The following is a 14,071-nucleotide window of genomic DNA, read 5'->3' as shown; positions in this document are numbered from 1 at the left end:
AAGACCCCCTGTGTTATGGTGATGTCCTGCCACGGGACACGAGGAACTTTAGGCAAAGCAATCAAATCTAGCACCCAAACTTAGAAGACATCCAACTTGGTACAAGTGACTGGAGAGTGTCCCCACTTCTTCCCTCTGGCCCGCCAGTGTGTACAGCCTGGGGGGCCTCCTTGACTTCACCTCCCAGCCCCTGGTAGCCTAGAGAAGCTCCACCAAGGGTGGAAGGGCCAGCCTCTGCTGTCCTGGGGCAGCCCACTCACCATGAAGGATGCGGTACCACACAAGCCCGAACTCGCCCTCGTCGGCATCTGTGGCCGTTAGCTGAGGGGGAATGATATAAGGTCAGTCTTTGAATCACACCCCACAGGGAGAGAAGATGTTTTGGGGTCCCTCTCCTTCCTTTCACACCACCCCCAGCCTATCCTGCCCAAACCTGTGGTTTTCCGCAGAGGCTCGGGTATGGAATAGGAGAGGGACACGTCTGTCCTCATCTCCCATGAGGACACCTGACTGTTGGTACCTGCATGCTGCCCTGTCCATGGCAGGAGACCTGCCAGCTCTGTTCTTGATCCCCCTCCAGTTCTTGGGGAGGACGAGGAGAAAGTGGGTGATGGATTCAGACTTGACTAGGTCGGCTCATACCTCCACAGTTCCCTCCTTCAGCTTTTTGGGCTCCCAGGAACCTCACCTAAGGTGGGGGATTGCATGGCTGCTGCTTAACTGAGTGACCCTGGCCAGGCCACGCTTCTTTGGACCTCAGTTTTATCGTCTGAGAGAGAGGGGGCTGGATGAGATGACTCGTCAGTCATCTAATGGACTGTGACAGTCCCCAGCAGGCTCCCATCCATTCGGGGTTGTAGGAAGAGCATGCTTCTTTTGTGGCTGAGGGGTAAGGACAAGAGGTAGAAGCTAAATACCCCAAACTAGGGCTCCAAAAAAGGGGGTGGGCCCCAGGCTCAGGTCTTGGGCAGAGCCACAACCTCCCCACTGTATTGTATTTCTAGGAGCTTGGGGTCCTTGATGTGGAAGCTGCTTAAGACTTAGGCTCCTAAGGAGACAGCTTGTTGCCAGGGAAGCTCCGGCTTCTGAAGGAAAGAAGGTTGGGGGAGGAGTGTGTCTGTGCGTGTGCGTGTGCGCGGGTGGGGGGAGGGTGGGTATGGGGGTGTGAGGGTGTGTGTGGGCATGTGTGTGTATGTGTGGGGGAGCATGTGGGTGTGGGCTGTGTGGGGGGTTTGGGCGTGCGTGCGTGCGTGCGTGTGGGGAGTGTGTGGGTGTATGTGTGGGATATGGGGGTATACATGGAAAGCCACTACCAGGACGGTCTCCAAGGGCCCACCCAAACTGTAAGGAGCACAGCTTTGGCTACCCCTCATCTTAGGCTTTCTGTCCTGTGATCTCTTTGACCTTGGAAATGCCTCTCACCCCTCACTTCTCTAGCCACCTTCCAAGGGAAAGTTCTCTGGGAAGTTGAGGGAGAAGCCTGGAAGGTGAGAGGCCCAGGGGCTGGGGGTGGGGTGGGGGGTGGGGAGGGGCCTCAAGGCCCATCTCTCTGCCTGTTCCTCCCACCCCCCGCCTGCTGCGTGCCCCTCTCCCCGGTAACCTGGAGGCTGGCAGACACTGAATAGGCTGTGGGCCATACCATTCACATATCCATGGGGGAAGGTGGGAGCCATAGGCTGCAGAGGCCGTGAAACCTTCCTGCTGGATTTCCCAGAGCCTCCGCCCCTCCAGAGGGCTCCAAGGAGACCGGGGGAGCGAGGCCCTGGGCAGGCTCAGGAACACAGTGTCCCTCTCCCTCATCCGCTCCCAACCCAGTTGTCATCCCTTCCCTCTTGGGTGTCCCCTTCCCCAAGGCAGAGCCCAAACCCTTCCAGACAAAGCCAGGTCCAGCAGGAGAGGGAAGGGACACGACCCACTCTGCCCAGCCTGGCTGACGGAGGGACACAGGGCACTGCAGAGTCCAGGGTGGGCTGGGGTCACAGGTGGCACCGGGGCTCCTTGGGTCTCCTTTGGATGGCTGAGAAGACCCTTCTGCCAGCCCGGGACTGCTGAGGGCTGGCTCTGAGGTCAGTGCTTGGGGGACTGCAGGAGAAGGCCTGGTGAGAGAAGTGGGGGTAGACCCTTGCTGGGGCAAGGTGAGGGTGTGCTCGGACCTGGGGGTCCCTCTGCTTTGGAGAGAGTGGGAATCCTAATGAGGGACAGTGGCTGACCCGAGGCCACACAGCAACATGTGCTCTGCTCACAGGCCCTGCTCTGTGGAGTTCTGAGGCAAGAAAGAAGGTTCCAGACCAAGCTTACAGAGCTAGTCCAGAGCAGGTCAGTTGGGGTGCCCTGGGCTCCAGGAATATGGGAGAGACTTCACCGGCCCTTAAGGTGATTCCTAGCCTTAGTCCGGCGGAGGCCTCCTTTTCCAGAGCAAGCAGGCCTGGTGTGTGTTCTAGGGAGGGTGGCTTGATGTTTGCAAGCTCTTTGGAATCTCTTGCTTCCAAGGGAATTACTCAGATGCTAATTATAGCCTCACGGATCTTTTTATTAAAGTGCTTCCCCAAGGACTGAAGCCAGGACCTGCTTTGCTAGCCTGATAAGGTCTTCAGGTCGACGTGAAGTCCCTGAAATAACAGTAGGACTAGCAGGATTGAAACATCTCCCACTGCAGACTGCCCTTTTCTTACTCCAGGCCAAGCACAGCCCAGGGTGGAACAGAGGGATGGCCAGTTTTCTCTCCATGGGACATGGTGGTGGGCATGCCCCATCCACCCTCCCTGCTCAGACTCAGGGAAGGGCCAGCCCACATACACACGGCTGCCTGGCCAGAGCATTCTGTAGGTGATGCCTGCAAGGCAGAGGCCCTGGGCAGCTAGATGGGCAGCAGTTTCCAGCTGGGAGCTGGGAGGAGCCCTGTTCTGCCTGGAATTGCTGGAAGTGGTGGGAGGGTGTGGGTGGGAGATGGGGTGGGGTGCACTGGATGCCTTTAGTCGGCCAGGCACAGGGCAAGGCTGTGGACAGGAAGGAGGCTGGGCACGGGGTGCTCGGCGTTAGTCCTATGGCTGTTGGTGAGTGCCTGCGGTGGGGACTGGGGTGGGGGTCAGGAGGGTGAAAGCAGGTGGCCACTGGTCACTTCCTCCTGCCTGCCGACACGGACTCTGGGCAGCCGCCTGCAGCAGTGCCACTGAGTTAGGGGAGCTGCAAGTTTGGGGAGGAAGGGACTTGCTATCCTCAGTCTCACTCAAGTCTCCAAGGTCAAAGAGTAATAAATGATTATTATTGGACCATCTTTGGGGTTTCCTGCCCTGTGTTTGTAGAAATCAAAGATCACAAATGCTGGCTTGCAAAGCTGGATGTAGTCCGCTTATGTGTTTTGTTTGGCCTGCTGTAGTGTTTTAAATATTTAAAAATTCATTCTGAATTGTTTGGAGTCGAGTTTATTTGGTCTTTGCAGTGTTTTCTCTCTCTCCACCCCCTCTCTCTCCCACTCTCACCTTAACCAAATTTGAATCACCAACATTTAAACATCAGGAAAGTTTGCCTGAAAATCCATATTTCTGGCTTCTCTTGGAAAGTTGGAAGAGCCAACTTCACAGGGCCTGCATTCAGGCACTCCATCAGCCTGGCCGAGGGCCCCACACCTCCTTGAGAGTGTTCTCCAGGTAGACCTGCTCACCTGCCCTCTTTGCTCACATGTTATTCGCCAGCCTGGCTCTGGTAGCATTTTTATTTGCAACCAACCGAAAGCTTGGCCTCCTCTATTAGGGCCACCTGCTGTCCTCCCTCTAATGGGATGGTCTTAAGTGATAACAGGGGACTGGTGTTTGTGTGGGGGTTCAAGCCCCACCTTGTCAACTGCATTGTTCTTTGTGCGTTATTTTCTACCTGTTCTCAGAGTGGCTCAGGGAGCCCTGGAGAGGGGTGGGAGCCAGAGGGTTGGCAAGGCTATGGGGCCAGGAGTCAGGAAACCTGGTTCTGACTCACAGTGTGTGCTTGGGCTTGGCTTGCCCTTGTTTGGGCCTCCGTTCCTCACTTGTCATGGGAGCAGCTTGGACTGTCTTGGGAAGCACCAACAGGAATGGCCCTGGGACCAGGCAGGGGACTCAGGTATGCAGCGGGTCTGTGGGGGGTGTGCGGAGCTGGGGGCCAGTGCTCCGTCTAAGGGAAGCAGCTGCCACTCAGCTGCAGCCACCAGGTGCCAGACACAATTGGCCTCATGTTGCCAGTGTTGAAATTCTGAAATTTCAAGAGATGCCAGATGTTCAGGTATTTATGTGAAGTCTCTTGTTTTTTGTTTGTGGTTTAAAAATCACAATTTAAATTTATAAAAATACTGCAAGAACCAAATGAAACACGTTGGTGGGCCCCCCGGTTTCCTGCCTTGGCATCAGACAATTGCTAGGCTCCTTGCCAGCTCTGGCATCCTATCATCCCTGACTCATTCCTGGTCACAGAGCCAAGTTATTGATAAAGTTAAGTCTTAGATCCCAGGTTTTCAGTTCTCAGACTACTGCAATTCACGAGGATTAATTTTTAAATGATGGAAGGCATCACTTTTCCACATCCTCCACGGAGGCAGGTAGGGAGATACAGCAGAAAGAGGCCCTGAGTTCAGGCCCAGCTCTACCGCTTTCCCACTGTGTGACCGTAGACGTGTCACCTCTGTGGGCCTCACTGTTCTAACTTGTGGAATGGCTGTGATACTATCTGCTGCTAGTGTCGCCATGCCCAGCCCCCATCAATGTTCCCCTCCCCAGCCCTGGGTCCAACTGATTTGCCTCTGAGCTTCTGTCCCATTCCTATTGCAGGAGCCATGAGCACAGAGGGCCCCAGCCTCCTCATGACTCCTGTCACTCAGGGGAGCCCTGTGGAGGCAGCGGATCCCCTCCCCATGCTCATTGCCTTGGCCTGCATCTTCCTCCTGCTGGCCTCCTGTCTGCTATTCATGACGGTCTGCAAACCGGCCACACTGGACCCAAGCTGCCAGGCTCGAGAGTGCATGCCCCACCACCCCGGGAGCCCCAGCGAGCCCCGGCTCCAGCTCTGGAAGCGCCTGGGCTCCCTGCGCCGCTCCCTGCACAGCTTCCGTTGTGGCCGGCCAGCGCCGCCAGGCTCCCTGCCAGACCACAATGACAGCCATGATTGGGAATGCACAGAATCTACCAAGATGTGACAGGCCATTCCTCGCCACCCAGGATCTACCCTTGGACCCTCCTCCCTCGAACACAGCCTCGCAACACAGGCTGCCGGAAGACAAGGGCCCAAACGTCCTGTGTGCTCAGGCTCATGGCCTTTCCCAGAGAAGGCCCTGCAGAAATACCTTCCTCTCTGCAGACCCTCTAGCTGCTGCCTGCTGAAAGATGGCCGGAACACGCATGGAGAACCTGCAGCCATCTGGACCCCTGGCCTGAGGCCCTGGAGAGTACAACCTGGGGCCCCCAGAGCCCTCTCTGGCAGCCAGGCACCAACCACCTCCAGGGAACAAGGGCCCTGCTTCCCAACAGCAGCCAAGCCCACCCTTCTTGTTAAACCCAGCTCGGATTTCAGGACGAGTTGCCGAATGACCAAGTGGAAAGTCAGCCCACACTGGGGTACTGTCCTGCACTCTGGGCCAACTCAACGCCGGAGGCTAAAGGGAACCCAGGGACTCCTCTTGGATTTCCTGTCAACATTCACCAATAATCCCTGGGAGCAGCCAGCACCCTCACGGTTGATCAGATGCCTGGGTGCCTGCTGAGAGGAGGGGCAAGTGAGGCTCTCAATACCGGCTAGCAGTTGCGATCTTGGCTGTCCCCTTTCAATGTGCCATGTCAGGACGTATCAGGAAGGGCTGAGAATGGGGTAAGGAGCTCCTTGCAGAAGCCAGGCCTGGGGATGTGTCAGAGTGGCAGGTGGTTCTGCCAGCACCTGCAGGTGAGCAACCTGAGGACACATCACAGTGGCTCCAGGCCTCATCCAGGAAAGGTGGCAGCCTCCCCTCAGGTGGGAGGGTCCAGATTTCCCCAGGACAACTATGGGACTTCAAGCCTGGACCACAATAGGTGTCCTGTCTTTTTGGTGATTGCTTCATTGACTGGGTGCCTGTCAAAGCAATCCCATCAAGGGTGGGCTTCTTAGAATCCCTAACTCTTAACCTCTCTTCACAAAGCCAGAGCTCTCTACTTTGCCTGGGTCCCACATTTGGAGAATAGGCAGAAGGAGAAGGTGTCTGAGCTGCAGGCCAGGGTCATCTTGGGCTTGGCCACGGGGCTGCCCCCGTCACCCCACTATGACCCATAGTGCAGCTAGCCAGGTCTTCTCAGAGTGCTTTCTAGGTCACTCACTATTCCCAGCTCCCAAACCATCACTGGCTCCCTAATGCTGGCTGGATAAAGCCAGAGCTCCTTAGTCTGGTGTTCAGTGACCTCTGGGAACTGGTTCTGAACTATCTTTCTAGCCTTATCTTGACCCAAGACACCAGGCAAATTGAACTACCTATGCTTCGCAAGGCACCCCCCCATGAAGCCCTCTGCTTTCCAGCTGAAAGTCACCTCCTGCCTGGAACCGCCCTACTGTTTGCACTTCTGGGAGGGAGGACAGGGATCACGTCCTTTTGGCCCTGGGGGTCATCCTTGTCTATCCATGTCTTCTGCCTTCATACAAGTCTGGAGACTGTCCAGCCCCTCACTCTGCCCCACCAGCTGGGACACGAACATACGAGGCGCTGCATACTGAGTGAAGGGAGGCCCAGTCTGGGTACACCCCCACACCCCCAAAGCCTAAGAAGTCCTCTAGAACGATCCTAGAGAGAAACTTTCTCTCCAAGCAGGCCATGTCGGAGAGAGCCACTGTGCCTTTCTTTACGTTAATACGTCAAAGAGAGTCCTGCTTGGACAGAAACTTACTTTCAGAGAAGTCACTAGTGCCTGAGTTTCTCCCTGAGAAGTGGGGAGAATCAGGGCCACCCTATATTACTCCCAGGGTCTAGGGTTTCAGTCTGAGTCGTGTTGTGTAATAGAACCCAATTGTTTGAGTTTAGAAAGTAGGGCAGGCTTTCTCCCAACAGGCTGTTACCCCCTCTCTTCCAGCTTGTTAACCTCTTCCTGGTCCCCTCCAGCCCACCCCACCTGCACCGGGAGGGCCTCCCTGAGATGTCCCAGGAGGAATCGTCCTGCAGGTAGTCACCCATGTCATCCCCTGCCCAGGTGCCCTGCTTGGCCCTAGGTGTTCTCTTCCTGGAGACTAGGGTGGGGGATAAGGTTGCCCTGAGGCCTGAAGGAGAAGGAAAGGTTGGGGATGGGGAGGGGGGCTGTCAAAGGCCTGGCCATACCCCCAGGTGTGTTCCCAGGCTGGTCCTAGAAGTCCCATTAGTGAGCCAGGGCGGCAGGTATTAGGGTAGGGGAGAGGGGCTCTCCAAACCCCCCGAGGTGGGGACCCAGAGGGAGAGAACCTCCCCCTTCCTCCTTCTGGAACCAGCCCCAGGCCCTTGCAAATCCCCATGGTCTTCTGGACTTTTGCTGCCTCTGGGAGTCAGCACCCTGCTCCCAGCCCTTTCCTGCCTCTCTCCTGGGCTGGTTGCAGGGTGGTGGACACACTCCCAGCCTCCCAAGCCCAGCGCCTGCCCGGCAGACAAGCCCAGATTTGCTGTGTTTGGCTCAGCCTCCAAGTCGGAAACCCTCGCCACTGATGAAGAGGGTAATTCATTCCCCCCCTCCCTCCCCACCCAGCAACGAAGGCCTCCGGCGCTGGGGGAGGGCTCCTGGGCCTCATTTTAAGGTCCTCTCCATTCTCCCTCTGAGTCTGCTCCCTTTCTTCTTGTGCCTGTTTACTTCCCAAGAGAGGAGCTTCGGCCAAGGGCCCCATGAAAGCCGCTCTGTTCTGGGACTCGCTGGACCCTGGCTCTCTCAACTCCTTTCTGGGAAAGTGTGACATTGCCATCTCCTCCCTGCTCTCAAAGGCCCATCTGGGTGGGGGACAAGGAGAGAGCTGTGGAGAGGAAGGGAGAAGAGGGGGCCAAGGCTTCTGCTTTTTCTGGGGTGGGGGAGGGGAGCCAGGGCCCTGTCCTTGACTATATAACCTGGGGTCCTACTCTCCCCAGGAGGGAAGAGGGGCTTGGGCCCCCTTGCCCCACAGCACTGGCTACTCCCGGATCAGCAGCCGAGCCCGCTCCTGTTTCCGTCCCTCCCTGCCACGATGCCACTGAGCACATGTGCTCAGACCCGAGTGTGGCCCTGCCTGCCCCCAGCCCACCAGCCACCCAGGGGACCACGGCTACCTACCTGCACGATGCTGTGGCCCTCAGGGATGTCCTCGGGAACACTGGCCTCGTAGCTGCTCTGCAGAAAGATGGGCCGGTTGTCATTCACGTCCAGGACAGTGACGAACACGGTGGCAGTGCCAGTTCGCCGCTTGCCGACGGGACCATTGTCTGTGGGAGTTGATGGAGAATGGGCTGTTAGCAGCTGCCTGAGAGGCAAACTTCCTGGGCACACGCCCTGTTCACCCAAGCCACGGTGGCCTTTATAGGGTGGCTCTTTTCCTTTTGACATTAGGAATAACACTGACAACATCTTATATGTCTCAGGCACTATTCTAGCTCACTCAGTCTCTCAAGCAGCCTGTGAAGTAGGAACTGTTATTATTATTATTACCCCCATTTTACAGAGGAGGGAACTGAGGCATGGTAGCCCCCAGAAGACATACGCATGTCAAATCCCTGGGAATTTGTGAATGTCAACTGACTGGGGAAAAGGGTCTCTGAAAATGTAATTAATTAAGGAGCTTGAGATGACATACATATCCTGGATTACCCGGGTGAGCCATAAATGACAAGCGTCCTTAAAGAGAAAGGCGGAGGGAGGTAGACAGAGGAGAGGGCCACGTGAAGTCAGAGGCCAAAATCCGAGTCCTGCAGCCACAAGCCAAAACCACCCAGAGCCACCAGAAAGCATCAGAGTTAAGGAAGGAGTCTCCTCTGGAGCCTTAGGAGGGAATGTGAGGCCTTAACTTCCAGCCTCCAGAGCCAAGAGAGGATACATTTCTGTTCTTCCAAGCCACGGGCTTTGCTGTGATGTGTTACAGCAGCCTAGGGGACTGGTTTAGGTCCTGAGATCACACACCCAACTGCTGCCGGGGCAGGAGGGTGAGCTCCGTGAGGCGCACCTCCAGGCACCGCTGTCCCCTGCTCCGGTCCACAGGGCAGGCAGAACATGGGCCCAGGGACACTAGATGTGATTTCTCAAGTGAAATTGAACCTGAGCTTTTAAATAAAATCTGATTTTTAAATGTTCACAACTGTCATTCATTATGAAACGTGAGATGGGCCAACAAACATGCTCAGGGGACAGAGTTGGCCTGTGGGTGTGCACCGTTCAGGGATGTGGGCCCTGCTTGATTTTTTTAAGCCTAAGATAGCCAGGGGTTCTGCCCCTTCAGCGCCCGGGTGGACCCGTCCAGAGTGGGGAGGTGGATCAGCCCCTGGGGCAGCTGTCGGGCCATCCTCCCTGGAGAAAGGAGCTGTGACCAGCACGGCCTGTCTAGGCAAGGACTGTCACCCCAGGGAGGAGTACGGGCAGCTGGAGCTGGCTGAGGACCAGTGGTGACTCTGTCCCTTCTTCCCCAGGCCAGCTGACCACATGCTGGGGCTCAGTCATCTATCCTGAGTCATCTGCCCTCCTGAGCTTCTCCCCAGGACCATCCTCCCAGCACCCTGCGGTCCTGCCTACTTGCCCCAGCTGGGGACAATGTGAGCTGGCAGGCCCATAAAAGGCCCAAGCCCAAGCCCTGTCCTCTGCTGGCCAGTGCTTGTCATGAACAGGAGGAGAGCAGGGCAGAGGGAAGATGCCTGTGGGGGTGGGCAGGCTGGGGAGGGACTTCCAGCTGGAAAGAGTGAGGCACGGAAAGGACATTCTCTTCCCACCCAGAGCTCACTGCAAACATGGAACTGCGTGCCTCTGGGGGAACCAGGGCCATCTGGGAGGCAGAGGTCTCATCACACCCTTCTTCCTAGGCAGAGCCCTCAAGGGCTCCTGCTGCCTAGGAACCGAAGAGCAAGCTGCCAGCCTCCATTCATTGGCCCTACCTGATCGCAGCCTCCCTCCCCCAGTATATGCCACACTGTGGGGCAGCAGAAGGACACACACACACTGCGCGTCTGTTTCCCACCCGCAGGCCCTTGCATGGGCTGGTTCCTCTGCCCAAGATGCCCTCCCTGCTTCTCCTTATACTAAAACCTCACTTGGCCCTCAAGGCGATAGTGGGCTTGCCTCGTTTCTGCCCATAAGCATCATCCTGCTCTTAGGGAAGCTCATGCCCTGAAGGTTGCTCTAAGAACACACATTCCTGACTCTGAGGCCTGGGGTTCCAGGTGGGTTCAACTGCCCCATCCCGGCCCCCACCTCTGAGGACAGGCATATGATTTAGGCCTAAGCCACCAGCATATCTCACCCGCCCTGTCCAGTCAGGTCTAAGCTATAGGGCAGAGGTGACTAATCAGACTCCTCTCAGGTTTCAGCTGGGGAGATGGGGAAAGAGCCAAATGCTGTCTCTTTGCTGCTGCACTTGAATCCAAGATGATTAAGGCAGGGGCTGCAGCAGCAATTTGTCTCCATGTGAGGCAGAGGAAAAAGCCAACATACAGGAGGCAGAGCTAGTGCAGAGAGACCGAGGCCTGGTGGCATCCTCTGAGACCCAAATCGTCATACCTGAAGCTCCATCTACCTTCTAGCAGATTAGTTCTGTAAGCCCGTATCCCTGAAGTCAGTTTATATTATTTTGAAATTTGTAGCCAAGACTCCTAACTGATCCAAAGACATTCCCTGTGCCACTTCCTCCAAGAAGCCTTCTTTGGTCACCCCTACCCCTACCATGTTCCTACCACTCTTTGTGCCACTGTTTCTGGGTAATCCCTTCTCCCTTTCTGTTTTGTTTTGCCTGATTCTGCAGTCATTTGTCTACAAGTTGGTCTTTCATTTGGCTCCCATGTCACTCCTGCCACACCATCTTAGTGTTGTGCATATAGCTCTGGGCACTGAGCATTATGCCTGCAAAGTACTCAGCAATATATCAGAAGTCTGGTTGCCCTTTCTCCACTGGCATCAGGGCAGAGCCTTTGGCTCGAGGACCGGCTCCTGGGATTGGGCCCAGCTGGCTCCTGGGAGGGCACCACCTGTGAACTCTGCCCAGAACAACTGTATTGGCATGCAGGGGGTTATGAGGGGTGGTGTGTACCTATGGCCTCCAGGATGAGTGTGTAGGCGGCTGTGGTCTCCCGGTCCAGGCTCACCACTGTCCTCACAACGGCATCACGGTAGCCAACGCTGAACTTCCCATCCACGTTTCCAGCTGTGGACAAAGGAGGATGAAGCTTCGGTCAGGGAACGGGGCTCCTGGCTAGGGAAGGAGAGGTGGCACCCCAACTCTGCTTCTGAGCCTGGATACTCTAGAGGTGGTCCAGGGTTGAAAGGCTGTGCTGTCCACTCAGCTCTGCCTGAGAGTGGGGTTCTGGGGGGCTCTGATGAGGGTGTGGCCTGTGTGGGCTTAGGTGGGGTGCCGAATGCCTGAAATTATAAGGGTCTATTTATTTCATGTGTACTATCACTGTCTCTTTCATAGGCAAGGAAAACAGTCCTTTAGTGAGGTTATGTGCGGTGCCCTGGGTTACAGTCACCTGTGTGGGATGTGGGACTCCAACACAGCAGCCTGCTCCCACCCTGTGTCCATCATCATTCTGTTACCTTCCTGTCCTGGAGGAGTGTCTGAGCAGTTAACCTGGGTTGGGGCTTTGATATGTAGCTGAGGTCTTTGGGGTTGGCTGAGCATTCTGTGAGAGAACTATCCCCCACCCCTTCTCTTGGGTTCTCTGAGTGGGGACTCTCAGAGGCTCCACAGAGTGAAAAGTACAGGCAGGTGGGCAGGAGACGGGTGTCCCTGAGTCTTCCTGAGTTGTGGGATGGGAAGTGGGAAGGTCTCTTTCCTGAAGTAGACAGGAGCCAGGAAAGGACTTGACCCCTCTCATGCTAGTGGGTGGGGCAGTGTGGTATTCTGGGCAGCAGAGGGCGCCACTGCACTGGGTTTGGGCTACCTGGGAACTGGACACCAGGGCTCCTAGCAACCCGTGGGAAATTAAAATCCGAGAATTCTAGGGCTGGGAAGGCTCTCAGGTGAGCAGGAACTGGCCACCTCAGGGTCCTGGGATGTCACCTGAAGGCCGACGCCACATGTTCCCTTGTTCTGACAATGGTTTGCCTCTGGGGACAGTCCTCTGCCCTCAAGCCGCCAGTACTACCTCTGCAGTGTCTGAAGCACCACCTATGGGTGACACAATCTGGCTCCTAGGGGGTGGGGGAGGAACTACTACACAAGTTGTGCTGGGGCTGAATCATGTCTGGTGCCATGAGGGGTCTTGATAATGGAGGTTTTCCCAGGGCAGTCTTGAGGACCCGACTGGGATGAGCTGGCCTGAGGGCGCTGGCCCCCCTTTATGGCGGCTGGCCATGGACAGAGGGAAGACTGAGCCAGTAGAACGGCAAGTGGGGGGCTCAGGAATTTGAGAGAACTATCCCCCTGCCACACACACACATCCCAGCACCTCTCAGGGATGCCAGAGACTGAAGGATGCTGGGACACTTCTAATCCAGGAATGACTGACACCCGGCACGTCTGCAGCACCTCCCAAGCCTGCTGTCATGGCAGACATCACTAATTGATCATGACTCCCTTTCACCTGTTGAGCCAGGGCATGACCTTATAATATTTCTGCACAGCTTTTCACCTGGTAGCTACTTGACTTTTTTGAGCTAAAACTATTTCATTTAGAGAGATCTAGACCATCTGCCTCTAAACAGATGGGAATTCTCTTCCTAATTGAAGGGTCCTCAGGGAAGGACAAGGCCATGTTCCTCCAGTCAGCTTTGTCACCCCAATGTGGAGTGGAGTGGGGTGGGGGTCAGGGCTCATCCTAGGAGTCACTGGCTCCATTTCCCTCCAGACTGAACCTTGGTAAGTCCCCTCACGCCTACCCGATTCAGGAGGCCCTTGGGGAGCCAGATCAGAGGGACGGGGGGTCCAACATCCTTGGGAAAATCAAGAGCAAATCCTCAGTGAGGCCCTAGCAGGGGCTAAATCCTGACAGCCAATGTGGGCCTCTTCTGCCTCCCTTGGCCCCACCGCGGGCAGCGCGCACGTTGGAAGGCGCAGAGGCAGGGCCGCACCTGTAATGAAGTAGCTGAGCTCAGCGTTGAGGCCCTCATCGTTGTCGGTGCAGTTCAGCCAGACCACGCGGAAATCCCGTGGCACGTCCTCAGACACAGAGACATTGTACACGGTCGGGAAGAAGGTGGGCGTCTCGTCATTCACGTCCAGCACTGTGGGCAGAGTTGTCACACAGGGCTAGGCCTGGCTTCTGTACCAGACCACCCAGCTCTCACAGACCAATTAGGAAATGGATTTCCTAATACTCAATACTTCCCAGTCATGAGCCAAGGGCCTCCACGCTGGCTGGGGCCAGGGCAGAGCCGACCAGAACTCCATACCCTTCCACAGTCCCTGTTCCTCTGGGAGCTTGCTGCTGCTCATGTTGTCCAAGGGAGGAGAACATTCTAGAGTCTCTTTCCATATATGCCTGATGACAACACTGCTGATGATGACAGTGACCATTTCTCAGCTCTTCCCATGTGCCAAGCCCACACTAAATTCTTCCTATACAGGACCATACATGGCCCTTGTAACAGCCTCATGAGGCAGCCATTATTAGACATACTGCATGGACAAGGAGACAGAAGCTCAGAGCAGTTGAGTGACTTGTTCAAAGTCACACAGCAAGAGAGTGGGGGGTTGGGGTCTTGGGGAGGCCTGTCCTCAGTTTGTGATGAGGTCCCAGGGAAAGTAATTCCTTTAAAGGACCATTTCCCCTCAAAAAATGCAATTTTCCTTAAAGATTAGTTTTTTTTTTTTTTTTTTTTTTTTTTTTTGAAGCTCTGCATGCAGACTTTATTCCTTTAGCAGATGAGGTTTGGGAGGATCTTCATAGTGAAATGTCCCCCACCCCACTTTGGCTACTCTTCCTGGTGTCACCAGGAGCAATGATGGGCTCATTTGGTGAGATGGC

General features: G+C 55.7%; 2 protein-coding genes across 5 annotated transcripts in view; one reads left to right on the top strand and one right to left on the bottom strand.

Annotated features, from left to right (window-relative positions):
* The window catches only part of CDH23 (cadherin related 23), a 366,095-nt gene that overhangs the window by 86,713 nt on the left and 265,311 nt on the right, over nt 1–14,071 (bottom strand). For all 4 annotated transcript variants that reach the window (XM_090278159.1, XM_090278162.1, XM_090278158.1 and 1 more), the window contains 4 exons: nt 13,176–13,328; nt 11,194–11,307; nt 8,244–8,392; nt 261–321 (listed from right to left, as the gene is read on the bottom strand). In XM_090278159.1, the coding sequence (XP_090134285.1) occupies nt 261–321; nt 8,244–8,392; nt 11,194–11,307; nt 13,176–13,328 (477 nt within the window). The remainder of the gene's footprint in view (nt 1–260; nt 322–8,243; nt 8,393–11,193; nt 11,308–13,175; nt 13,329–14,071) is intronic.
* Nucleotides 4,727–6,143, top strand: CUNH10orf105 (chromosome unknown C10orf105 homolog). Its single transcript, XM_090279464.1, has one exon. The coding sequence runs from the start codon at nt 4,727–4,729 to the stop codon at nt 5,156–5,158; it is 432 nt and encodes a 143-aa protein (XP_090135590.1). The 3' UTR covers nt 5,159–6,143.

The sequence above is a fragment of the Furipterus horrens genome, unplaced genomic scaffold (genome assembly GCF_987537825.1).
Source record: "Furipterus horrens unplaced genomic scaffold, mFurHor1.1.pri manual_scaffold_5, whole genome shotgun sequence".
NCBI lineage: Eukaryota > Metazoa > Chordata > Mammalia > Chiroptera > Furipteridae > Furipterus > Furipterus horrens.
The sequence above is the reverse complement of the archived record's forward strand: the minus strand, read 5'-3'. Positions and strand labels throughout refer to the sequence as shown.

Excerpts from the sequence above, each read along its gene's own strand:
- CUNH10orf105 (XM_090279464.1), top strand. The coding sequence starts at position 4,727 with ATGTTCCCCTCCCCAGCCCTGGGTCCAACTGATTTGCCTCTGAGCTTC.